Source organism: Buteo buteo, chromosome 7 (assembly GCF_964188355.1).
Source record: "Buteo buteo chromosome 7, bButBut1.hap1.1, whole genome shotgun sequence".
Classification (NCBI taxonomy): domain Eukaryota; kingdom Metazoa; phylum Chordata; class Aves; order Accipitriformes; family Accipitridae; genus Buteo; species Buteo buteo.
The window spans coordinates 27,303,549-27,327,802 of record NC_134177.1 but is presented as its reverse complement, the minus strand read 5'-3'; the positions used below and the strand labels follow the sequence as shown (position 1 = coordinate 27,327,802).

Below are 24,254 nucleotides of genomic sequence, written 5' to 3'. Positions count from 1 at the left end.
GTCACTCTTCTCCACCAGCATCCTGCCCCTTATTGCAGTGCTGCAAGCCTTCAGCAGTTGCCGCCCGGGATGATGAACTAGTCCAAAAGATCCGTATCACATACTGAATATTCTAGAGCTCTGTGCTTCAGCTTTGGGCCTGATTAGTCCAATAGTTGTGTGAACACTGCTACCATTTGGCATACAATTAGTGTGCACCATAAAGTTTTGATCATGCAAAGCAAGACTGCTGGGCAGCCTGAGCCATTGCAGTGACTGGGGAATCTGGTGATGCTGGGACCCCCTCCATTTTCTCTTGCGCATGGGAAAGTTAACTTGGTAGGGGGCATTTTTAGAGTTGACTGCAAATACAAGTACTGGGTTTATGCCTGTTTTCATGTGTGAAGAAGGTTTGGGAGGACCTCATTGTATAGCTGCTTCATTAAATCCTTAACTTGCTGGCATCAAGAGTGCCAGATGTTGCTCCCTGCTTCCTTCTCTGCTGGAAACATGCTAATCTCCTCTCCTCTGCTTAAAACCTGAATCTTTAATACAGAAAATGTGCCACCGTTTCTTCGTTTCTGGCCAGGGAACACTTCTCCCTCCCAGTGTTGTATTACCTTTAGCATTGCAAACTGAAACACTTGGGCTGGGGTAGCAGAGCTCCAGCAGCCTGCCTGCCTGGGGGCTGCTAGATTTCCATCCCCAAAGAGGGCAGAGAGCAGCCAAAATTTGCATGGATGTCAAGATGGAGCAGTATGGGGCCTGGGGAGTGTTGGCAGGAGTGGTAACACACTGCTGGAGGTAGGCGAGTGGAAGTGTGACACATTGTCTTGGGCATCTTTGGCAGCTGTTTTTTTTCATGGGGGAAGAAGGAAACTAAGCTGGAGACAGCTTAACTTCTGGTTAGGTAGGATTTGGGTATAGAATAGAGGAACAAAAAAGCAGGTCAGCCATAGAGCAATGCACCTGTAAAACTACTACTACTTTTTTTTTTTTTTTTTTTTTTTTTGAAACAAGGGAGGGGGTTAGTTTTGTTTTTGTCCTTGTTCCTCTGTGAAAGTCCTCTGCTTGCTGGATAAAGATGTGTCTTGGGGTGTGACCTCAGGTGGGCTGGTGATATAGCAGGATCTTGTGTAGTCATGGGAGTTGTCCTCTGTCAGGAGGTGTGGGAGCACGTGACAGCTCTGTGTGCATGTGCAAAGTACAGATCTGCAGCAGTGAATGACTACTATTATTTTGGCCGTGGTTGGATGCCAGTCTTTGGGACAGCTGAAATCTAAGGCCAAGACAACCTCTCAAGCACAGGTTCACTTTTAGTGCAGAGATATTCCTTCTCTTAATGTGTTTTGGTAACACTGAACTGAAGAGTTACCTTCCATTTGTGCCAGGACAAAATCTTTAGCCCCTTTTGAAATGCTCAGAAGTCTTCCTGTTGAACAGCCAAACCCAGTTCTCTGTTACTAAATACGGTTTCAGACTAGGCAGCCTGGTTAGGCCTGGCTTGTAATATGCAAAGGCTGCTGGGGGAGTTGAATATTTGAAAACCAGCAAAGTGATACATTTGGTCTGTAAGACCTGTATCTCTCAGTCTGCCCAACCCTCTTGTCAGCAGTTACGCTGTTTTGATATGTTAGTATCTGAAATGTAAAAGGGCCTTTTCTTTTTCCTCCTTTGGGCACATCTGAAATAGGGGAGTAAAACCAAAAACAGGCACACACTTGCTTTACCCCTCAGTGCTCCATGTAGCTGTGTGGGAGCCTCTGACCCCTGCTCCTTCAGAAAATGGCTTGTGGCTGAGCAGAGCCTGCCTGTTTGAGGAGAGGGACTGTTGATACGTTAGATTTGGATGGTCAAAGGCAGAGGAGAGAAGGACAGGGATGTGCTTCAGTGTGTTGTATCCAGGTTTAGCAATGGTTCTCCAAGGTGGGTGTCCAGACCAGTGGAGCACCCTCAGCAAAACCTTGCACCATGTACTAGAATGCAGTTCTCTGTAATGATAATAGGATGATGCATATGTAATCGTATTGTGTAAGATTAACAGAGTAATTAATCCTGCATACTTGATGCTGAAGTGCAGTGCCAGCCCATCTGCTTGTTTTTGCTGTAGTTTTTCATGTGATTTAGAGATGGCTCTGCCAGTGCTATCTGTTTGGGGCAGCTTTGTCTATCAGGAGTTGGCTGTTGGTGGCCACTCTGGTATCAGCCTGTTTCTGGATATTCAAGGCATCTGCTATCTTATATGCATGAAGTCCACGCTGCAGTACACTACAGCAGAAGACCCCCATCTCAGGCATTGCTTCACAATTGAAGCATCCTGTGGGACTCTTGCACCAGCTCTGAAACATCTGGGCTCATGTCCTCTGCTCACCAAGAACAGGCACTGCACGCATCTCTCCCATCTCTCTGGGAGAGGTGGGAGAAAAGCTGACCAAAAATGCAGATCAGGGAAGGACTTCCAACAAGGAAGGTTTGTGGAGGGTGGAAGGAGGGCTGGAGGTGGGTGTACGGCTCTCACCAAGGCAGGAGGGCAGCTGCCTACCACTGCACTGTGGGGAAAGACCACAGAAATGAGGGCATCGCCTCATGTGGTGCCGATGCTGGCAGGGGCGTGTAGGGCCTTAGGAAGGATTCCCCAGGAGGAAAGAGAGAGTCCTGGAGATGCACACACAGTAGGAAGGCACCCAGTTCCTCGTGGGTAGCACATATGTCCATCTCCAGCCCTCCTCCTGGCTCCACGCAGTGCTGTGCATCCTTGGTCTCTTAAAAATAGCTTTTTAAAGTACCACTGCAGTCAGAGGAGCGGTTTTGCCAAGCGCTAACCACCAGTGCTGCTGTGCGAGTGTTTGATCAGACGATGCAGAGCACAGCCCTTTCATCTCTCCTGGCAGTAGCGGTGCCCTGGCGAAGTCAAAGAGTTCAGGGGAGCTGGCGCCTCTGGACAGAGCGCGTGGGAAATTTCTGCTCGGCTTCCCTGCTCTCACACAAATGTTTTTTCACCTCTTTGGGCGGTAATCTGCCAAGATCTCTGAAAGAGCTGTGATGTTTGGCCAGCTTGTAAAGACCTCCCAAAAAGCATACACGAGGTTAGCTGCAAGTGTACTCATTTCTGAAGCACTGATGCTCCACCCTATTTGAGATGGCTACAGATAAAGCCTTACGGAGATTCAGACCAGGTAAGGCTTTATACACAACCCAAAGTGAGAGGAACCTAAAAGCTGCGGCAGGTTTATAATTTTTACCCCCGTACTTTGGGGAAAAAAATTGAAAGTCATTGTTCCTAACAGACTTCAGAAAATACTCATCAGATTGGTGCACTTTTTTTAACTAGTGTTTTCTATATTTAATAACTTCAGAAGGAGGAAGAAAAATTCAAAGATGGCAGCTTGTAAAAGTAATTTCCCTTGATGACATACAACTCTGACCTATGTGTGTGTTGGGCAGCTTATGAAAAAGCTATTATTTCAGCAATATCAATTTCTTATTGTATCGTGAATGCATTATTACCTAATTAAAAAATAGGTGGGAATAGGTATATAAGTACCTACATATATGTATTTGTTATATATTGTGGAAAGAGAGACACATTTCAGAGGAAGAAGAACCTTAGCTGAATTGGCCTGATTCTTGAAAAAAAAAAAAAGAACAAAAAGACTAATGAAATGCAAATTAATAATCCCAAAATAGTGTGAGAGGGCTTTGCTAGGCTTCTCTGTTGTTTTTCTTTGCTTTGATATTGGAGCGTTGCAGCTCCTTCTACATAAGAGGAGATACTCTAACCAGCATACCCAGGGCTTGGGGGTTCTCTGCCAGTTTTGCATCAGGGGCTACTGGTATGATGGCCTGAGGATGGAAAAGAAATTGTGTGCCTCCTCTCAAGAGACCCCAGGATGGCCAGGACTGCCTTCAGATGCCTGTGCAAGCTTAAAGCATGGTGTGGTAGCAGCCGAGCTCCCTTCCTGAGAACATGGAAGGGGAGATGGTGGAACAGAGCATGAGGTACACTGCTGGTAAGGATCCCTTCGGTAAGAAAAGGGAGGAAAGTTGTGATGAAGGGTCACCTAGGATCAGCTCCCACGAGACTATGGTGGCATTCCCAAATAAAAAACTTAAAAACTTGTCCCTTAAAAGCATAGTGGAGTAAAAGTAGGCAGATTTGTTTAAATAAAAGGAATGAGTAACTTCTAACCTAAAGCTTGATCTGAGCCAGATCAAAGTCAGGCTTGTTTAAAGTTCAGTGGACTTTAAGCCCAGTGCTTTTCCACTTCAAGCTTGGATCAGATGTTGAGCAGCAAGAAGAAATGGCCTTGTCTCAGATAAATTGGGCATGTGCTAGAGGTGGCATGAGATCACCCTCGCAGTCTTGAGCACTGTGCGGGATGTTATGGCATGTGAGATCACTGCTGTGTGGAAACATCCCATTCTTGCTCTGAAGCAGTTAGGCATGATGTCACCCCCCGGAGCGTCCTGTGAATCACCCCCAGCGGCTGGCAGCCACCACCACACGTGTGGAACATCTTGGCTGGATTTCACCAGGTTCCTTGTCTGCACAGAAGTGCGTCTGCTGCTGGGATGTGGATGGTTTTGGCACTTGCACTTACCTGTGCAGTCCATTGAGGCGCGTTATTGTAAGAGATGACCCTAAATAGTGTTTGCTGCACAGCCGCATGTTGGAGACACGTTTTGCAGTATTCTGCACCTTCTCCCTGGTTTGTAAAGGTTTGTTTCCACCAAATGTCAAGTGTTTGATGCTGTGGCGCAGTATCCTTCTTTGGGGGTGGGAGAAGCCCCAGCAAAGCACTTTGGCCTTCTGTGTCTGGGCTGTTGAGATGTTACTTGAAAGAATTGGGTGGATTCGGGGGTTAGGCTTCCTGAGTGAGAGCAGTGCAGCATAGATTTGATTAATATTGAAGCTGAGGGCATCTACTTCAGTGATGTACTTTGGGTCAGGATTGCGCCATGGAAGCCAAGCGACCTGCTGATTGCCCCCACACATCCTGTGTTTCCATCCATACTGGGAAGCAGTTCCTGATCAAAGAGGGTTCGAGTCAGGTGAGACCCAACAAAAAAACAAGCACCCCCTGCCCCCCCCCCCGATTTTTTTACGTGTGCTTTTTTGAGCTTCCCTTTAGCATTTACTTAGTGAAGAAGATGAAGTCAGGATTGGCAGTGCTATGAAATGGCTGACCTGAGGACAGAGCTGACTGATATGGTGAAATGTTGGAAGAACTTCAATATTTAAACAGACCAATTGATGATATTATAAAAAGAAGAATTGCAGTACAGATAAACTTGGGTTTCTCTTGCGGCATGAACTCTGCGAATTAATGCTGTTATGTGTGTGCTCATCTCAGGGCTCTCCAGCTCTTATGTACTAGGAAACAGCTCAATTTTTAGCAGTTATGTTTAGAAAACAAGGTGGGGGTGAGGAGTGGAGTGTTGTAACTAGTGATGGAAATTATTGGTGGTTGAGAATGGCCTCTTCCAAAGCCATCTGTCCTAGGCATGACAGATGTCCGACTTCTGTGTCTGGGGGGTGTTTCCTTCATGAAAGAAGTAGTCTGGTGTCTTCATGGCCAGGTGGCACTGAGTGGATGGGAAGAGAGCTGCGTGCTCATCTGCAGGAGTTGAGCTCTTGGCAGCAACATCCTCCTCCCTATCATCCCTCCTCCAGCATCTCATCCCTTCTTCTAGCGAAGTGCTGGCTGGTCCTGGGGGGAGACAGGGATCTTTCATTCCTCTGGGAGGCTCAGAGAGTTTTTTTAGGTCATGTAAGAGCTCTCTAAGACTGCTGAAATGTATTGTGCTAAAAGCGGTATGAGAGCCAATATTGAATGGAGGAGATACAAAAATGTCTGGGCCCTTCTTTATGCTTTAGGGAGTAACTTATGTGTTTGTTGGAATTGTCTGTCTAGATCTCTTCCTCCATGCTGTAAGTCACTACCTGGCTTTGATGAGAAACACATTTATGCAGAGATTCATGGGTTGTCTCACTTTTTTTCTGCTTTCTCAGCCACTCTGTTTGTTTTGTGCACCTGGTTCGGTGCTGTGCAGCGAACCCTGCACGTTCAGCTGGTATGCTGTCGTGCTGCGTGCGAGGCTTGCACGCTCAGCCTGTGCTGTTTGCACTTGTGTGCCTGCAGTGCTTTCAGAGGCCGCTCGCAGGTGTGTCTGGCACAAGTGAGCAGGAGGGTGGCTGGCTGTGTTTCTCCACTGGCACTACACAAACCCAGGGAAGGTGGGCTACCGTTAGTGACACTCCGGGACAGCAATATCCTGCAGATTTCAGGAGCCGTTGCTGCTGGGAGTAGTGACCAAGTTATACCTGTCTGCTTGTGCCAGTAAGGCAGTGCCACGGGGTTGGCAGAATGGGTTGCCATCCTTCACAAGTGGAGGCACAGACTCCCGCGTGCATGAAGTTTCTGTGGCCTTAAATACCAGAGGGGAGAGAGCAGCCTGCTTCAAGGGGAGGTGGTGGTTCAGATCCATGGTGGATCCATCTAGTTGCCATCTGCAAGCTCTGCTGCTGGACTTATTTCTGAAGTGCTGACCATAGGAAGCGAGGGATGTGTTTGGGGACAGGAGCTGGGTAGTGCTTTTCAGGCTTTCCATGTGGTTTTCCGATAGAGGAAAAAGCACACTAAAAATACTTGGAGTAGGAGATATTAGAGTGGAGAGACACTAAAATGGCCTTTATTGCCTCTCTGAACCTCAGTAAAATTTAAATGTGTTTCAATTTCATAAGTGTGGTGTTTTCCTCCCTCCAGCAACTGTGTAGATTTGTTGCACTTCAGATCACTTGATGTCATGCCCTTAACCACACTGACCCATCACTGGGATGCTGTCAGGGTGTGTAAGTGGGGAAGAAAAAGGGAATTCTTTCTGGCACCATGGAGCGGCCAGATGCATGGCACACTCTGGGAGCTTATAGCTGGAGCGGGTGCTATGTTGTGCCAGGTCCTCCGCCCCACTGAAGAGTGGGCATCGCAAGCCGTTTTGAGAGGCACCTGTTTGCTCCTGCAAAGCATTCTCTGTGCTGGATCCTTAAGCAAAGGACATAGTCTTGGGTTTGGGTAGGAGGTACCATTGACCCTGTTTTCCTTTCCTAAGCATCTGGGGGGGATGCTGAGGGAAGAAAATAGCAAAGAGGTTTTAAATGAAGGCTTTTTCAGGAAAGTTTCATTAATGTTTTCTGATTTTATAAATACATATGTGAAACTTTGAGGGGGGAGGAGTGTCTTAAGCTCTTTAAATGTCTTTAAATACATCTAGGCACCCAGATTTGTGCTGTATGTTTATATTGCCTATGATTCATAAAATTGAATTTTATTCAGGTAAGGTCACTTCCCTGGTGATGTTCTTGTGGGCTTATTGACAGTAGATACATTTGAAATGATGCTACAAGGGGATAGTGTTACCAGATGAGTAAATCAGAATTGCGTATAAAAAGCAGAGCAGCACTTGCTGTTACTAACGTCTGAAGTCCAGCCATGCCGTGAGCTCCCTGCGCAAGGATGTGACTCGCTGACATGCCTTGGCAAAGCGCGTATTTGACATCTGCTACTGCAAATATTTTGACTTCTGAGAACCTGGATGCTGCTTCAACAATGAGCAATATCCAGAACTTTGGAGTATATGGATTCCTGTGTTATCTGCTACCTTGAGTGCTCTGCTGCAGCCTGACACTGAACTTGGATCAGGGCTTCCTCGACAGCTTGTATTGAGTTATACCTGGCTTTCCTCTGATCACTTCAGTCTTGGTTTAACCAGTGGAGCTGATGATGCATAGTGAGAGCGGTATCAATTTAGCTTACCTAACACCATGGCTATGGAGAGTGAAAGCAAGCATATTTGGTTTATGGAAAAACATCTGATTATTGTAACATGTTTTTTTTCCACCTCCTTTTCTGTCAAAGACAAAACAGTTAATGGTAATTTTGATGTTTCTATTTGTCTTCCTTGCCTCAAGTTCCTTGCATAGAAAGGAACTATTTTGATTTTTGCCAGACAAGTAATTGAAGTGCCTCTTAAATAATTTTTCTTACAATTTATCTGAAAGTTATTTGCTTTGATGGGCTCTCATGGGTGTCCTTTCTAATATCCTCTTCATTGCTGTTGGGACCTGCCTTTTTTTCTCAGCACCTGATACTTTATGATGAACACTCTTGACATCTGTATGTCTCCCTTATATTATAAAGTATGGATTTCTTAGTGAAAACCAATTTATTTTAAATGTAACGCAAGAAGTGTTTTGCTTAACTTAGAGCCATTTGAATAGTGCTTTCTGAAGTCAGTGGCCAGAATTCCTATTTTACTTCTGTCCTCCAGTGAAGCTGGCATGGTGGAGTGCTGCTTTTGAGTGCCAGCCCTGCCATCCCCAACAGGGATGAGCTCTGGGTGTGAAGAGGAAGACCAAATCTCAGTAGCGCTGCTGGACTGAAAACTAGCAATGGTAGATTCACAGTTCTGCAAGTTTATTTCACTGTCTTAGGTTAAATTGAATTAGATTCTTCTCTGAGCAAGTTGTAAAGAGTTATTGTGTTGTCCTTGAGGAGACGGAAAGATATTGCACCCACCTGCGAAAAGCTGGTGTCAGAGAAATATTATCCTGAAGGGTAGCATAGCTGCAGCTGGCACAAAGTGTATTTATTGTCCTGGGGCCATGCAATACCAATTACGTGTCTTGGTGCGCAGTGGTATTTGCAGAGGCATTAAGTGTTGACCTCCCACATGTCGCTAATTTAAAATGAAGAAGTGCTCCCCTCTCGTTTCAAAAGATAAACGATGGAGAGGAACACATGATTGGGAGGGAACAAAGAAGTGATTTGTTTGATTGGAAGGTGTAATGTTCTATGTAAAGTAAATAGTCCTAAATGAGTGATCGCACCCTGGTCTTTAAAGCTGGGGGGGAATTTTCACTGTTGGTGTCAGTGTGGGAATGGTTATGATAAAGGTGACTGATAATGAAAACCTCAGTTGTGTGGTGGGTCGACCCTGGCTGGATGCCAGGTGCCCACCAAAGCCATTCTGTCACTCCCCACCTCAGCTGGGGGGGCCGGGTATGGGAGGAGAAGCAGTGCTTTTGGGAATTGGTGCGCTTCATGCGCAGCATGATGCGCTTTCTTTCTCTTTCAACATGAAACTGGCAATTTTAGAAATTGAAAAGGTTTGTTACCAGCAGTGGTCCCCAAGTATCTTGCTCAGTGAGGCTTCCATGGGCATGTGCCCATGATGAAATGGCTTCTGTGTTGAACTGGACTCTGAAAGCTCCCATGGTGGCTGGCCGACCACACCTGAGTGGGAACACGCTGCCAGAGCCCAGGGCTTGCCTGGGGCATGCCAGCACCCCACGCAGGTGGGGTCTCTTTCCTGTCCATTACTGTTAACAAGGAATATTCGGCAGGTGTCTGTCTGTGGGCTAGGAGGGCAGGTTTTGTAATGGAGAGGTACTGGTCCCACTAGCCAAGAGCTTGGTCCTGTTTCGGAGCTCGTAAACACGCTGTCCCTCTGGGCGAGTAACCCACCATTGTCTACCATGGCGTGCCTTGGTAATTATTTTTTCCAGTCCTAAGAGTTAAATTGTCCTTCCATCTTCATGCGCCTGCAAAGGACCCTGCAGTAGCCTGTTTCTGCCTTAGCCAGCAGGGTCAGGGAATGTTACTGCTGGTCCAGGGCAATGGTTAGAGCTTGTGGCTTTGCAGAAGGAAAAGATACGCTTTTTGGTGTTAAACGTTTTCCTGACAATGTTGGAGTGAAGGGTGGTAATGTGACACGCTTGTTGGAGCTGAAGGTCATCCTGACAGTCTCTGAACAGGTAGGCAAAGGGACAGGAGGACCATCCCTTCTAGAGTCACGAGCTATTAGAGCAGCATGGCTCTAACAGTCCTGTAACACTGTTTGTTGAATCCCTCCCTTCCTCTCTTGGTACATCAGTGTCGAAGACAGTCCCCGCACGTGTGTGTTTGTGTCTGCTCCTGGTCTGGACAGGAGCACAACAGCAAACAGAGGCTCACTTCTTTGGAAAGCTGCTTCTCAGCCCTGTAGGTGCTGCTGGGCATACTGCTGCTTGCTGCAGCCATAACTGTTGGCAAGTCCTTAACTGCAATGGGTTGGCTGGTTCAGATGCCCTGCAGTGGATTTGTCATTGCGTATGTCATACTTACTAACATAAAGTGGTTTATTAGAGCTGAGCTCCAACAGCACCAAACATGCACTTCATGCCCTGGTATGGGCTGGTCCTGGGCCAGAGCTGTGTGGGCATCCTGCTGGGCCAGTGGGAACCAGAGGTGGGAAGCCACAGCAGTGCGGGTCACCTCTCACCTTGGGTCTCAGTGGCCAGTGGTGACTGTGTGGTTCTGCAGGTGCCTGGCAGAGCATCGGTGGTGAGTGAAAGCAAAACTGCTGCTTTTTAATTAGGGCAGAAGGGAAGGCAGTGTGCTGCAATGCAGAGCCACCCTCCAAAACCAGCACGGGACCTCAGAAAAGAGGGGGAATAAAGGGCTGACACAGCCAGAAATGAAGGCTTCTGCCTTTATTAAATCCCAGTGTTTGTTGACACGTAAAACCAAAATGAAACACATGCTTAAACTTTCCCCTGTGCCTCCCCCCGCCCCCCAAAATCTGCCTCTTCTGTTCTCCTGGAGAATTTTTTTCAGCTGTGACAGCAGCATATTGTTTCTGGCACATGCAGAGATTTTTAATGCAGGCAGGACTAATGGAATGATTTATTTAATTAGCAAGTGACGTGTATAGCTTCTCAATGCGTCATCTGAAATTTAACCGTGTTCCTCACTTAAAATGCTTCTTTTCCTCATTCTCCACATAAAAATTCCTCATTCGGCACTTTTTTTTGTTTTGTTTGATGGCATTGGAAACACTTAAATGTATGGCTCAACAGATGTTTTATTTTCACAGCACAGTGATGTTTTGGAAAAAACCCAAGATTGTTAGAAGCGAGCCTTCCCTGTTTATACATTTACAAAATTGAAATACACACAGTTGAATTAACAGGCCAGGCTAAATAAAGTATCAGAGAGATCTTCTGAAACTCCAGAGGGAGAGACCTTTAGCTTGAACAAATATATTACCACCTTTCATCTGATGTATCAAGTATATGAAAAGTACAGTTTCTTCATTTGCAAAAAGGCATGATTGTAGTTTGTGTAATACTATAAAGGCTCTTGATAATTATTTTTTTTTTCCTCAGGACAAGAATAGGGAGTTTAAAGAGCAGATGTGGATTCAAGGTCACTTCTCGAATCCTACTTTTTTCTCCTCTTCAGTTTCCTTGGCTATGTTATTTTATTTTGAATGGAGGGATTTCTGCCCTACACCTCTATGTATTTCCTCTTTAGGTATCCTCTTTTCACACACTTTCATGTGAACTCATTCTGCCCCTGCTACCAGCCACAGGCGCTTTACAAAGGGTGCTGGGTGGAGGAAAGGGTTAGTACCGAGAATGTACAAAAAAAAAATAAAAATAAAAAGGTATAGTTGAAGTATAAAATGTTCATATGGGGGAGCATAAAAACATTCAAAAATACACCAGCAAAAGCTGGGGGCAAAGCTTTACTGCTTTGTATTTAGGCACAGCACAGTTGTGGGTACAGATGGAAATGTATAAATGAAGGAAACCTGGAAAGAAATGTAAATGCTCTACGTTTAAATATGAAATCGTTATCACATTACCCTAAAAAAGACTGAGGAACAACTTGCTAAAGTAAAAAGCTTTTGTGCTTACATCAGAGGCAAGAAAACTGCAGGTGAATGGTGCTGATATATGAACGGAAGGACCAAGGAGAGGCACAGTAAAACAGGTGGATGTGCCCCCTGCATGTGCCCATCCCCAGGGGTTACATCTCTCCAATCGTTGTTTAAATTAAGTTAAAGGTGTTATTTGACATGATTGCATTTCAGAGGGACTCTGGTGGGATCCATTGCTTCAGACCAGTAAACATAATAAAAATAACTAACACCTGCAGAATATGTGAGAATTAATGGAGGAGTCTCATCATCTGTTTGCAGAAGAGTCATGTTTCAAATCTGTCTGCCTGTTTCCTTGTCTCTCATTTTCAGAAGTTAGTGAACCTGGAGAGGAGGAAATAGCATGCTTGAATTTTCAAGGGTTTGCTGAGATTCCTCATCAAGAGCCTCAGGAAAAAAAACCACCCTAAGCTGTCGTGGGATGAGAAAGTTCCTGTCCTGGATTAGTGACTGCCTAGCGGGTGGGAAACCAAGCGGTCAGGTTTCACAACATCACAGAAGTCCCACAAGGATTTGCTCTGATATCTCTGCTGTTACGCAGCGATAACGGATCTGCAAAGGAGAGGAGGAAGGGCTTAGGTTATGGGCTTGGCTGGCTTTGTCTTCAGAGGGCTGCTGGGACCAGAGAAAACACCGAGCAGCTGCAGAGGGATCTGGCCATCGTGGTGGCTGGGCAGCGCAAGGGCAAAGGAAGCCTAGCAGGGGTAAGATAATGCTCTTTAGTCCTATTTTGTTCCTGCCCTCCACCCTGTGCTGGAGAGAACTCTCAGTGAGTCAGTGCTGCTTGCAAAATATACTGAAGTCATTACTGACAGCCTAGCGCTCAGGGCTTAGAAATGGTCAGGAAGGGAAATAGAAGTGGAGGAAGTTTTGGAAGGAGAACAAAGCAGCCCTGTTGTTATGTTGCTGCCAGACCACGTGGTCTGAGCATGTGCAGCTGGGGTGTCCCCGTGCGCCTGCCTCGAGGGATGTTCACATGCTGCTAACGGTGCCGGGGAAGTTGATCCAGAGAGTCAGAGAACACGGGATTCAGCCCGGAAAAGCAATGAGTGGGGAAAGGAGGGTGTTAGGAGAGGTGGTGCAACCATGAACAATGTGCAGAAAATGAAGACAGGATTACTGTTTTCCTGGTGTGAAGTGGAGAGAGGGGAGAGAGGAGGGGTTGTCTCTGCACGGTGCACAACTGCAGAATTCATTGCCTCAGGCTGTTTGGGCAATGTGCGTGATTTCAAGAAGCAATTAAACGTGTGCAGAGGGTGGGCATTGGTACAGCTGATGACAGAGCTTTTGGGAAGCTGTATGCATTTACTGGAAGAGAAATATATTCATATGTTTGTCCATACGTGTTTTCTCTGGGTATCTGCTGTCAGTCACTATAGGAGACAGGTAAGGGCTTGATAGACTTTGTGTTTAATGAGGTGAGACACTGTTGTTAGCAGTTTTAGGGTAGATCTGCTGTGGGTAGTGGAAATGGGGATGGCCTGGTGTTCTCTGCCAGGGCACTGCTGTCTGCAGCTCCCCGGGTGGATGGCAGCATCTGGGATGCCAGAGGAGGCAGGACTTTCACACTTTTCTGTACTTTGATGATTAAGACATGACTCCAGTGATATACTTGGACAAGAAAGGTTAAGTATAAGAGTGTGTGGACGGGATATAATTCCCTGACTGCCTTGAGGATACTGCATCACTCACTTGTTCTCTGCACAGGATTAATCTACCCCCAGAGGACTTGCTGTGTGGGGTAAACCTGCCAGCCAGCCAGTGCTGCATCCCACAGCCGCCTTGAGCTCTAGGTTTCAGGAAGGCAGCAGCTATTTAAGTGTTTTTATAGGTTTGGGGGATTTTTTTTGTCCTTTCTTTCTTAGTGCTCATAGCTGACACCTTGTGCTTTGTGTAGGTGATAAGTTTGTGTCACCTCCAGAAGAGCACATTTGTACTAACCGCTGCGATACAGAAGCACACAGAAGTGACTTAGCTAAGGGTGTGGAAAGAGAGCACCACTTGTGGGGTATCCTACCTTGCCTGGAAGAGCAACTGCCTTCCCGCTCAGCAGAAAAGGTTTGGTGGCAGAGTGCTTGAGGGGGACCTCATGTTAGGATGCTACTTGTGCAAATAAAATATATCATGTGAAGTAGTAGTAATAATTAAACTGAACTGCAGTGAACCCTTGGTGAACAAAAGGTACCTTAAAATGTTGTGGCTCTCCTAAAATGTACTTGCTTGCAGAACCTACTTTGCCAACTTACAAATCAAAGCAAAATACCTGTTCACATTGCAGCAGCATGCACAGTCATCAAAGGCAGAGATCACATTGTGCTGAGTGCTGAAGGTGAGTTTTCTAGGTTCCTTTGTGGGGCCCAGGGAGGAGAGGAGGTGTTGTAACTTGTTGGGCATCCTCTGCTGTGTGGCATTGGGAGGAGCGTCCCAGCAGGAACTTGCATTGAGCTGTAAGGTTGTTCCACCGCGAAGAACCTGCCACTCCTCTAGATGATCCTAGCCACGGGATACAAAAGCTGACGATACCAAGATGCGCCTGCTATCACCTACACCTGGAAGCCTGTTAGGAGAGGCTTCTGAATTCAAAAGCATGGCAGAACCCTCCAGGGCCTGGAATGAAGAGCTTCACTCTGCAGGGCAGTGGGGCAGCTGGGCACCTCCCATGGTGCAGAGGATCTGTGCTGCCCGCGCAGAGCATCTTGGTGGAGTTTCCTGGAAGCGACACCCTCATCTTGTGTAAAGAAGTATAGCATAAATCAAGTCAGGTTGGGGTCTGCACGAAGCATGGTCGGAGGGAGGTGTCTCAGAGTTTTGTACTACGCTGACACTGGACAACTCTATTTTGGTGTTTCTCTCGTGTGCAATTTGGAAAACCTTGCTGTCTAAGTGTGGTTTGCCTACAGAGCCTCTGACAGCATGGAGGCTGACTCAGCGGTGCTTTCCCTTTTAGCAAATGGCTTTTGCAGTCTCCTGCCTTCATGTGGCTCTTTCCGTTCCCAAGGGCACCAGGCAGACACCGAGCAGGCTGGCCCACCAGGGTCTCCAGCTGCAGAGGGGACCAGAGTAGAGGCAGGGGTGAGAGTGTCTTGCAGAGACCGCAGCAGAAGAGGAACTATAAACAACACAGGGAACCTTGTGTTAACTACTCACAGAAGAGAGTGCAGTGATGTCCTGCATCCCCTCCCAACAGCCCCCCCTTCCCAGACTGCTGTACCTCTGCATCTGAGACCATACTGGCCAAAAAGACTTCAGCGTGCCTTTCTAGCACTTGCTTCTCAAGCAAATGAAAAGTGAGATGGTCTGTCAAGGCAGGGGAAATCACTTCAATAGAAGCTAGAATTACTAGTGCTTCTAGAATTTTGTTAATTTTTTTTCTTAGTTTATGAAGTGGAGGTAGAAGAATGTTTACTTTTTAAGCGGCCTGCTCTGTGAGAAATCAGGATGAGTTCTTTCACATAGTTAAAAGAAAATATAAGTAGTCAGCATTAGGATGCTTTAATAATTTAGTATTTAATCCTATGAACAGTAGCATTTGTAATTTAGCTTATGTGGCATTGTACTGACTCGGAGTTTCTGCAAAAGCAAGCTACTTCTTGAATTGTATAACACTGTGAAAGCTCCCTTTCTCTTGCTGCATTTCCTTGGTAGAGTGAAGCTATAAAGTCTAAAATACGTTTTTCTAGTCTGTGAAGACCTGTGGATTAAGATATATGTTGTAAAGCAACTTTTCATACGACTCGCTCCAAAAAAGCAGGGAGTCTTCTCTGCCGTTGCATTTGAGAAAGAGTGCGTGAATTGCCCAAGAATAGGCAGTAAGATATTTCCCTAGGAAAAGATAGCTTTTTCTTTCCCCTGTTCATTGTGCTAAGCCTCAGCACTGGGACTTTTTCTTGACTGTGTTGCTGGTGTGTCCACTGTGCAGAGCCTTCTCCATGGAGAAGGCTGTCGGTCTGGTGGGAGCGTAGAGCAGGCAGCCTGCGAACCAGTTCCTGCTTTAGCTGAGAACAGTTTTCAGACTAAGAAGGAAGATGCCCATTTTGAGTGGGCATTTAAGTGTTTAAAAAGCTTATGTGGTGTTTGCTGCTGCCGCTTCCATGCCTGGGTAACAGCTTTTGTAGGACCGCAGGGCTTGTCTGAGGAAATACTTGCTCATCCCCAGAACCATGAGATTCTTCCATAATAGGGTTTTTTTTTCCCTCTTTTTTTGCAGGTGTTTCTTAAACTCTTCAGTGCATCACAGAACTGTTGTGTTTTGCGATATCCTGCTTAAACCCTCAGAAGAAAATCTGCCAACAGCCAAAAATGACCTGAGTTGGAGAGTTGCTGCTTTATCCCCAGGTAGTACGTTGGTAGCTCAGTGGCTTCTCAATACCACAGCTTAGCACAGCTTGCTTTCAGCAAGTTGCTGAAGGAGGGAGTTATCACTAGGGTCTCTCTCTCTAGGATGTGTAGTGATCTGCATGTGTGTGTCTCCTGAGGAGCATTGGGACAGCTGGTGTCTCTAATCAGCTCCCATGTTCTTGGACATATCCTGGAGCAGCCTTGTAAGGAAATGAGCAGCTGCTCTCCTGTATTCTGTGTTCCAGTGTGCTGCTCACGAGCTGGTTATGCCTCAGCATATGTTTCCTACACCAGCCCCTTGTGCTGCCTAGGTTGAGTTGGCCTTTGGGCATTCCTGCTATTGAATTGCCCCCTTTTATAACATGATGGGAGCTGGAGGTACCTGCTGATATGAGGCAGTACAAAAGAGGAGAGGGAATACTGTACAACAGGGTCTGGCTTTGCTTTCTCTGGCGGTAACATACCTTGAGTAATGTTTATCAAAGTGCATTTATGAACCTAAATATGCCTCAAACCCTACTGTGGATTGATTGGCTCCCAGCAGCTGTTGAGTGAGGCTTCATGTTGGGAGTGTGCTCAGCCCACTGCAGGCTTGCAGGAGTTTCCTGTGAAGTTACCAAGTGCGTCAGTACCAGGCTTTTGAAAGTCCCACCGTTCATGAACTCACAGCTTTTATTTTAACAGTTATATGCCTCATTATGTGCTTTCTTAGTGTTCATGCCTATAGTCAAGTAGAAGCTCAGTTCTGGCAATGCTAGTGGTGGGATTTGGATATTGGCTGGATGGGATGGGAGGTGAAGGAAAGAGAAGTGGAGACTTACCCTGCTGCTGGTATGGTACTGGCTGTGTTAAGCTTGACTGTCACCTGTGGAAGGGAATAGAAAAAAGGTTTGAGTGGCAGTGGCCTCAGATCACCGTTACATAGCATGCAATGGCTAATAGGCAGCTGAAGTCTTTCCATTTGATGTTTGAGGTGGTGGACTTTGAAATGAGATCTTTAAACAGCCTGAAATTTTAAAATTACCCCTATGTCCTCCCTCTCCCCTCCCATTGCCCGCACACCGAAGTTTATAACTTTATAGATACACAGGCCTGTGCACGCAGCCCTGACTTAGATGTGTTCTTCTCTCCCAGGACCAGCTTCCTGCCCTGTGTTTAGCATCCCATTTGGATGCACCGTACACTATGGTTCACATCAATGTGTTGAAAAAATTGATGTTTGTTCTCGTGGTGATACTGGTAGCGCTGACAGTTTGCTTGTGGAGAGAGATGAGAAGAAGCTACTATGTTCCTTTCAAGACCGAGAACGATGATTCGCAGGTTCACAGGACTTCGGAAAAGTGGATCCCACTTAAATCACAGGGCCTCTTCCATGAAGCAGCCAGTGAACTGGGTCAGATACCCAAAACATGGTTTGGTAACCACAACAAAGTAAAAGGCAGCACCTCTGGAACAGCCGAAAAGTCCAAGAAAGCAGCAGATTCTGTGAAGGTATGGGATAAGGACAGCTCATCCAGAAATCTCTTACCCAGGTTGCAGAAGGTCAGAAAAAACTACTTGTCCATGAACAAGTACAATGTGACTTACAACGGGAAGAGGAACACTGCTAAACTCAGCCCAGAGAAGCTGCTCTGCCAGCTACGGGACAGGGTGAATGTGACCATGATACAGGGATCGGATGGTCCTTTTGATACCTCTGAATGGCAGCAATACCTACCAGGGAAAAGCCTCAATGAAACAGTGGGCCACCTGGGTCACTGTGCCGTTGTGTCCTCAGCAGGGTCTCTGAAATCATCTCATTTGGGACAAGAGATAGGTTGGTATCTTTCTATTAGCATGAAGTCAAATAACATTGTTTTATAACTGACACTGAATAGAAGTAACCTACTGTCGTGCTCTTACCAATAAGTGACTGGTGTGGTCACAAAGGTGTTTAAAATAAGTTGAAATATTATCCTTGAACTTCTTCTAGAGTTAGTGAACATAACAGACTAGGAAGAGATGGGAGTAATGATCAGATTGTCCCTTCCTTTCTGAATGTACACGCACAGTGTAGGCTGCATTATGATGCCCTAAATCACAGTGCCTGTGAACCTTGGACCTTGGGTGGACCAAAACGAGCGAGCCCCAAGGGAGTGGAAGGGTTGGGTTGAGCTGAGAGGACATGACGTATGTGCAGGTAGTTCTATTCCAGCTAGTCCTTTCAATTTTCATGATCGCGTTGGCATCACTAGAGGGTAGCCCTAATACCGGATACCAGGGAGAGATCATGGTTCCTAAAGTGTTTGTTTATTGAGAGGGTTTGGGGTGGGTCGAGTAATGCCAATGCACTCATTGCACAGTCAACAGTCAAAATTTTTCATTCAGAAAGACTTCTTCGGAGAAGTAAAACAAAACACTAAAGGGGAAAAAACCCCACTGGATACAGATCTGAGCAGTCTGCTGTAGCTGACCCAGTGTTGAGCAGAGGGGCTGGGCACAGATAATCTTCATAGGTCCCTTCCAGCCTTGGTGATGCTGTAATTCTTGCTCATGGCTTTCCAAAAGTGGCACTGCTTCATTCTGAACCACAAGGCAGTGGCTGATTTTGAGTGGTCCAGGAGACCATGGAAAAATTTTACAGGGCTTTATATTATCTCTTCTTTAGACAAAGTTTGGTGATGCTTTGCAAAGTCTTATCTGACCATATTTATCTGCGGTTAATGTGTTAATTAATAAATGCTGAAACATTGGTCTTGTACCATGGATTATAAAGTAGCATGTTCTGATACCAAAGCATTTTGTGTCTTCAAGAAAGCAGCATGCAGGGGGAACCAGCTGTCCAGCCTTCAACTCAGGATTTTGTGCCTGGCAGAAAATTCTCCTGTGCCTTCAGTTCCCTCAGCTTTCTTCACTGATTGTTGTTTGAGGCTCAGTTAGAATTCACACTTGGCTGAACTGCAGCTTCACTGTAAAAGTTTTAAAGCCTATGAGTGTTCTCTCCAGTGGAAATTGTTTGCAGGCTTCAGTGTGTCCATACGTTCTCTGTTGGATCAGGTCCCTTTGACCTGCACGTAGCTGCAAGTAGCCTTCATCCTCTGAAACAAGTAGATAGATAGCTTTTAATACATTATTCACGGACAACTTGGGCAAAACCCTCAGAATCATAGTCCCCGGGTATTCATGGAAGGGATCAGGGTTTTGTTCTGGTACTCACTCAGTTCTCCCCCAAACTCCTCTCTGCTCCACAGGGCAGGTGGGCAGGCGCTAGAATGAGGTTGAACAGTCTGAAGTGTGTTAAAATGCCATGAAAGGTGCAATGAGAAAGATAGTGGTGGTATGAACCAGGATAGCATTACCTTCTGGTAAAAATTACAGGTGGGCGTTGGTTGATGTAATTCTTTCCGCCTCGTAGGAGCGTTTGAGGCCAGGTGGGTCAAGACTTGGTAAGCCAATTCTGACTTTTCCTTTGAGTACCTGTCTTGGCTTGTTTAGGTGCCTCATGAAGTTCAGTAGCTAAAGGTTTCCGCAGAAGTGACCTTAACACCCTCCCCTGACACAGCTGGCTTGTGTCTCTGTTAGACTCCTGCATATGGATGCAACTGCTCGCTCCTCCATAGGGGGGCCCTCTCGAGAGCTGAGGGTGGCATTTACAGTGTGTTGGAATGCAGTCCGTGCAAGCACTGGGTTCAGTATCAGAGCAGCCAAGAAGTGCGACGGGCTGTGTTCCGGCTGCAATGCAGCTGAAAGGGCGTCAGACGTGGAAAGCCATTTCATTGTTCCTACAGCTGGCCTCAGAGCCTGTCCCCAAAACTGAAGCACCAGTTTGTTCCAGATCGCAAGGGATGGATGCTGGAAAGGTCACTGTGTAACGTGCCTGAGGCGAATGCCGTTAACCCTTGCTGGTGTCCCTGCCTTGCGTTCCTTGCACCTGTGTCACAGGCTTTAACCTTTCTGCTCAAGCAGTCATCTCTGCTAGTGATTCTGCAGAGTTTTCAGCACTTGCAGCCTTGAGCTGGGCAGAGTGAATATCAAAGGATTCAGGAGTATTCAGTGTATTTATGTACAGTTTTTTTCCTAGTTTTGACCTGATGTATTTCCAGGTAGGAAAAGCTGTGGTTTTGTCGGAGGAAGGTGCCAGAAAGGTACTAAATCTGACAGGCTTAAAATGAAGCATTTGCGTAGATGAGCACAACGGATTGCTGAATTATTGTTCCAGGAAACATTTGCTCTGTGTAATCACGTTAAGATATCAAATGAGCAAGTAGTCAATGTAAGGGAGGCTGGCAGAGCAGAACGGGGAGAAGCTTGTAAACAAGCAGCTTGTATCTTACTGGGCTCTTGGTGTTATTGGAGGTTATGAATTGCCAGTGAAAAATCTGATATGAGAAATACCAAGTGCCGCGCAACCACCTGGAGACAGAGTGCTTCAGAGAGCCAGCTACTCTGCCTGTGCAGTCATTAAACACCCCTTTTAAATGCAAATTTAGGGCATAATAACACTTGGTGTCTGGCTGAAGTTATATGGGGAAATTATAACCCTGTACTCTATTGATGCAAGGTAGGATGTGGAGTTGAGGGTCTGTAGTGGTAACTACAGAACTGCTTCTCAGTGTGGACACATTTTTTCAGAAACATCACCTTTCTGGGGTTTTTGTGTTGCTTTGGCAGGGCTCTAAACAAGATCTACTTGTCTTTGAGAATAAAGTAGCTGAGAAACTAGTCTTCACTGCCAGTGATTACCAATCCTCCAGCATTGCTTGTGAGAACACACCTGTTTTCAAGAAAATGATCTTGAAAAGACCTGGTTCTGGACCAGGCAAGCCCTTCTGCCCTGGCTGGGGACTTGGCAATTCCCCACAGACCCCAGCTGCCGCTGCCATGAGCTGTGGTTGTGTGGCCTTAGCGCAAAGGCAGGGAAGTTGATCCTGTTCCTCTAACTCAATGCCTCTGATCACGGGAAAGGTTTCCTATCCAAATCTAGCCAAGAGGTATGGAGAAGCCGGGGTGCCAGGGTGACAGGCACGAATGCCTTCTGTGCCGCAGCAGCAGCCTGGCTCTGTGGCATTACAGCAGCGTGGCCGGCTGTGCTGAGGCAGAGGAGGGTGCTGGAGGAGTGCTGTGCTGTCTTAAGAGATGATGCCAGCAGAGGAAAATGCAGTGAATCCCAAGGCATGTAACAAGCTGTGCCTGTAAATGCACAGCGGTGGTTTTATTTCTGTAACATGGGAGGTATGCTGGCAGGCTGAAGTCAGATTTGCTTTCTGCTGTGGTTATTATACATGTTTCTCGGGCTGGTCAACCTCCAGGCTGTAAGAGAGGACAGTGGCTTGCTGTTATTTCCTAGTTCCTTAGTTTTCAGCCAGCCACGTGTTAAATTAATTGTATATCGGTCTATCTGCTGGTAAAGTGGAAGGAAGAAGAGAGAGGGGGAAGGAGATGCTGCACTCCTCTGTGCAGAGCAAATGCTAGGGCTGCTCTCAGCCTGCCAGTGGATTGTAGTTTAAAAAAGTGGACTTTTAAAAGTGTATTGATCACTAAGTTAGACTAACAACTTCTTCCACAGAATCTGTCTTGGTACTTCTAATTATTACATGGAAAGCCGGGGACTAGCCAGATAGTATTAGAAATGCAGGTGAATAGCCTATTACACATCTCTTCTATCACTCAAAAACCAGTTGTTAGCTTACAGGTTTTCACTCTGTTTTGCTTTCAGATAGCCATGATGCTGTTTTGCGATTCAATGGGGCTCCTATCAAGGGGTTTCAAGAAGATGTGGGGCAAAAGACAACAATTCGTCTTGTGAACTCCCAGGTAGGTCTGACTAACATGTGCCAAATGGGCCAAGCGTGGCAGAGCTGTGTACCTCCCCTGTGCTGCCTGGGAGCTGAGCAGCATGCTGAACTAACAACATCCACGGGGCTTCTGCATTCACCTGCTGCTGGGAGGTCTTTAAAATGAAGTTGGGGAGAACAGGGCTGTCTATCCAATTTCTCCTGTCCCTAGCAGATAGCCATAGGATGGGAACATCTTTCCTTTCTGGGGGACAGCTGGTAAATCTGAGGTTACTGCAGTTAAACTAGCACGTGCTAGCTAACATGCAGAAGCCTGCTTGCAATTTACGGCAGGCACAAAGTAATTTGATTTTTGTCTTGGCTCGAAGCCTCATTGTTAGTACAGGAAGGCCAGCTGCATGCTTGCTGCTGTGCTTTGGGAGCGTGAGGCAGGAATGACACTGCAGCTCAGCTAACACTGCTCAGCAGACTGAGGGGTGCCAGGAGACAAGTTGTGTCTGCCCTGGAGATGGGTATGAAGAATGAAGGAAGTTTTTGTGGCTTTTGATAAAAGAACAATACTCCTTTTCTGCCCAGTGATTCCGCAGACCCTTAGATAACGCATTAACCAGGGCTGTTCAATGGCTGAAGACAATTGGCAAAGGACCCACCTTTAAAGCTGTAGCCTGCACACAGCCAGGAGAGGATAGGGGCTTTGGTGGCAGTCGGAGGGTCCAGGACCTGATTGCAGAGCATGACAGAAAGTACCTTTAATGCAAGGCGTTGCTTACAGAGTTAAATTTTCTCTGACTGAGAGCTCTTTCTAGGTGTGAGGCTGTATGTCTGCTAATTTTCTTTGGACTTCAGTAGGCTTTGAAGCAGACTCTCAGTGGTTAGGAACACGTCTAGCAATACATTAGCAGGGTTGGTATGCCACCCGTTCAGGAGCAGAACGAGACCCACAACAGAGACTGTCGCTGCTCTAGGTACATCTCAGATGGTGTTTGCACCCTACTTCCATGTGTCTGTTACCCCCCATGTTTGCCCATTTCAGGGAGAGAAATTTTCAAGTGTGGACATGCAGAGAGAAGAGGAAATCACAGTAGTGCATGCTGGTGAGGGAATGGAGTGGGACAGTAAATATGGAATAGGCCAAGGGCCCCTGAATGAAAGACCTGGTGCAGCATTGCAGCATAGAGTATGAGCACTTCCTCACCCAGGAAGAGGGGGAGGAAGCTGTAGGCACATGAAGACTGGGCGAGCAAGTGGGGGAGAGTTGGGGGACTGAAGCGTAGCTTTTGTACTCCAGAACCGAAAAGGCAGTTTGCTTTCCTCACCCCAAAGCTAAGATTTATAGGCCTGGAGTTTTCTCATCTGCCTCTGTGTGAGGAGTCCATGGGTGCTGCCGTGTAACAAGGTTTGAAGTTTCCCAAAGCAGCAGTAGGAGCTTGGCCATCCTCTTCAAAGGCAAGATGCGGAGCTAGCTTGTAACCAGTTTCCCTAGTTCATTTTGTGTATCTTTTGAAGTACGTTCTTGCTTCTTGTGTGAATGCTGTTGCTACCTCTTTCTGCCCTTGGGTCTCGCCTTCTCCCCTTGCTACCATGCTCTGTTCTGCTGCTTTCTGCATCTCGATTCCCCTGTGTTAAACCACCAGTCAGATGCTGGACGGTTCGTCCTTTCTGAACCAATCTGGTTTTTAGCAGACATATCTGGCTGCTGACATCCTTCTTCCTCTGCCCTGTTTGACCTCTCCATTTTTTTATCTGTCCCTTCTGTGTGTATTTTTATGATATCAGATAGGTGTTATCACTTAAGAAACCTTTCTTTGGAGGATGTGCTTATTGCCAAACTTACTGTGATATGAAACCAGCAAAAACATGTACATGACCTGTGTGATACTAGGGTTATCTGCACAGAGAGGAGGGTAACTGTGTGATTGTACAGCTGTAATATAGCAGTAATAGCTCTCCATGTGGATGCTCTTATTTTGGACAAAGTGTAGTTATAGCCACGTCATTATAGTGCTTCTGTTCTTCACACAGATCAGCCTGCAGCCATGGGTTTTTCATCTGCTGCCATCCCTTCTGAACAGAGACATCAGCTAAGAAAACTTCAATTGCAGGGAGAGCAAAGTTGTTCCAGTTATTACCGTTAACTCAAAGTTAACTCAAAATGCAGCATTGATCTAGCTGCTGAACAGGGCAAAAGATGCTCTCCATGTGAATAGTGCAGAGTCTCTCTTCTGGAGTTTCTAAGCTGAACAGCTCTAATTGCAGTCCCTGTTATCTTCAGGAATCACTGGATTGGGAGCCTGGTTTTCTTCTGTGTTTTTTATTTGCGCTTTTAATTGTTCAGTGCTGTTTTAGTCATGGCAACATCATTTTAACCTTCTTGTTAGTAGGGTTGCCTGATCACACTTT

General features: G+C 46.3%; 1 protein-coding gene across 9 annotated transcripts in view; it reads left to right on the top strand.

Moving 5' to 3' along the window:
* The window catches only part of ST6GAL1 (ST6 beta-galactoside alpha-2,6-sialyltransferase 1), a 90,227-nt gene that overhangs the window by 57,962 nt on the left and 8,011 nt on the right, over positions 1-24,254 (top strand). For 7 of the 9 annotated variants that reach the window (XM_075031948.1, XM_075031947.1, XM_075031951.1 and 4 more), the window contains 3 exons: positions 15,950-16,077; positions 17,215-17,896; positions 21,776-21,873. In XM_075031948.1, the coding sequence (XP_074888049.1) occupies positions 17,266-17,896; positions 21,776-21,873 (729 nt within the window). In that variant the 5' untranslated portion in view covers positions 15,950-16,077; positions 17,215-17,265. Of the gene's footprint in view, positions 1-12,357; positions 12,447-15,949; positions 16,078-17,214; positions 17,897-21,775; positions 21,874-24,254 lie in introns of those variants that run through there. The other 2 variants (XM_075031955.1, XM_075031956.1) reach the window with 2 other exon arrangements.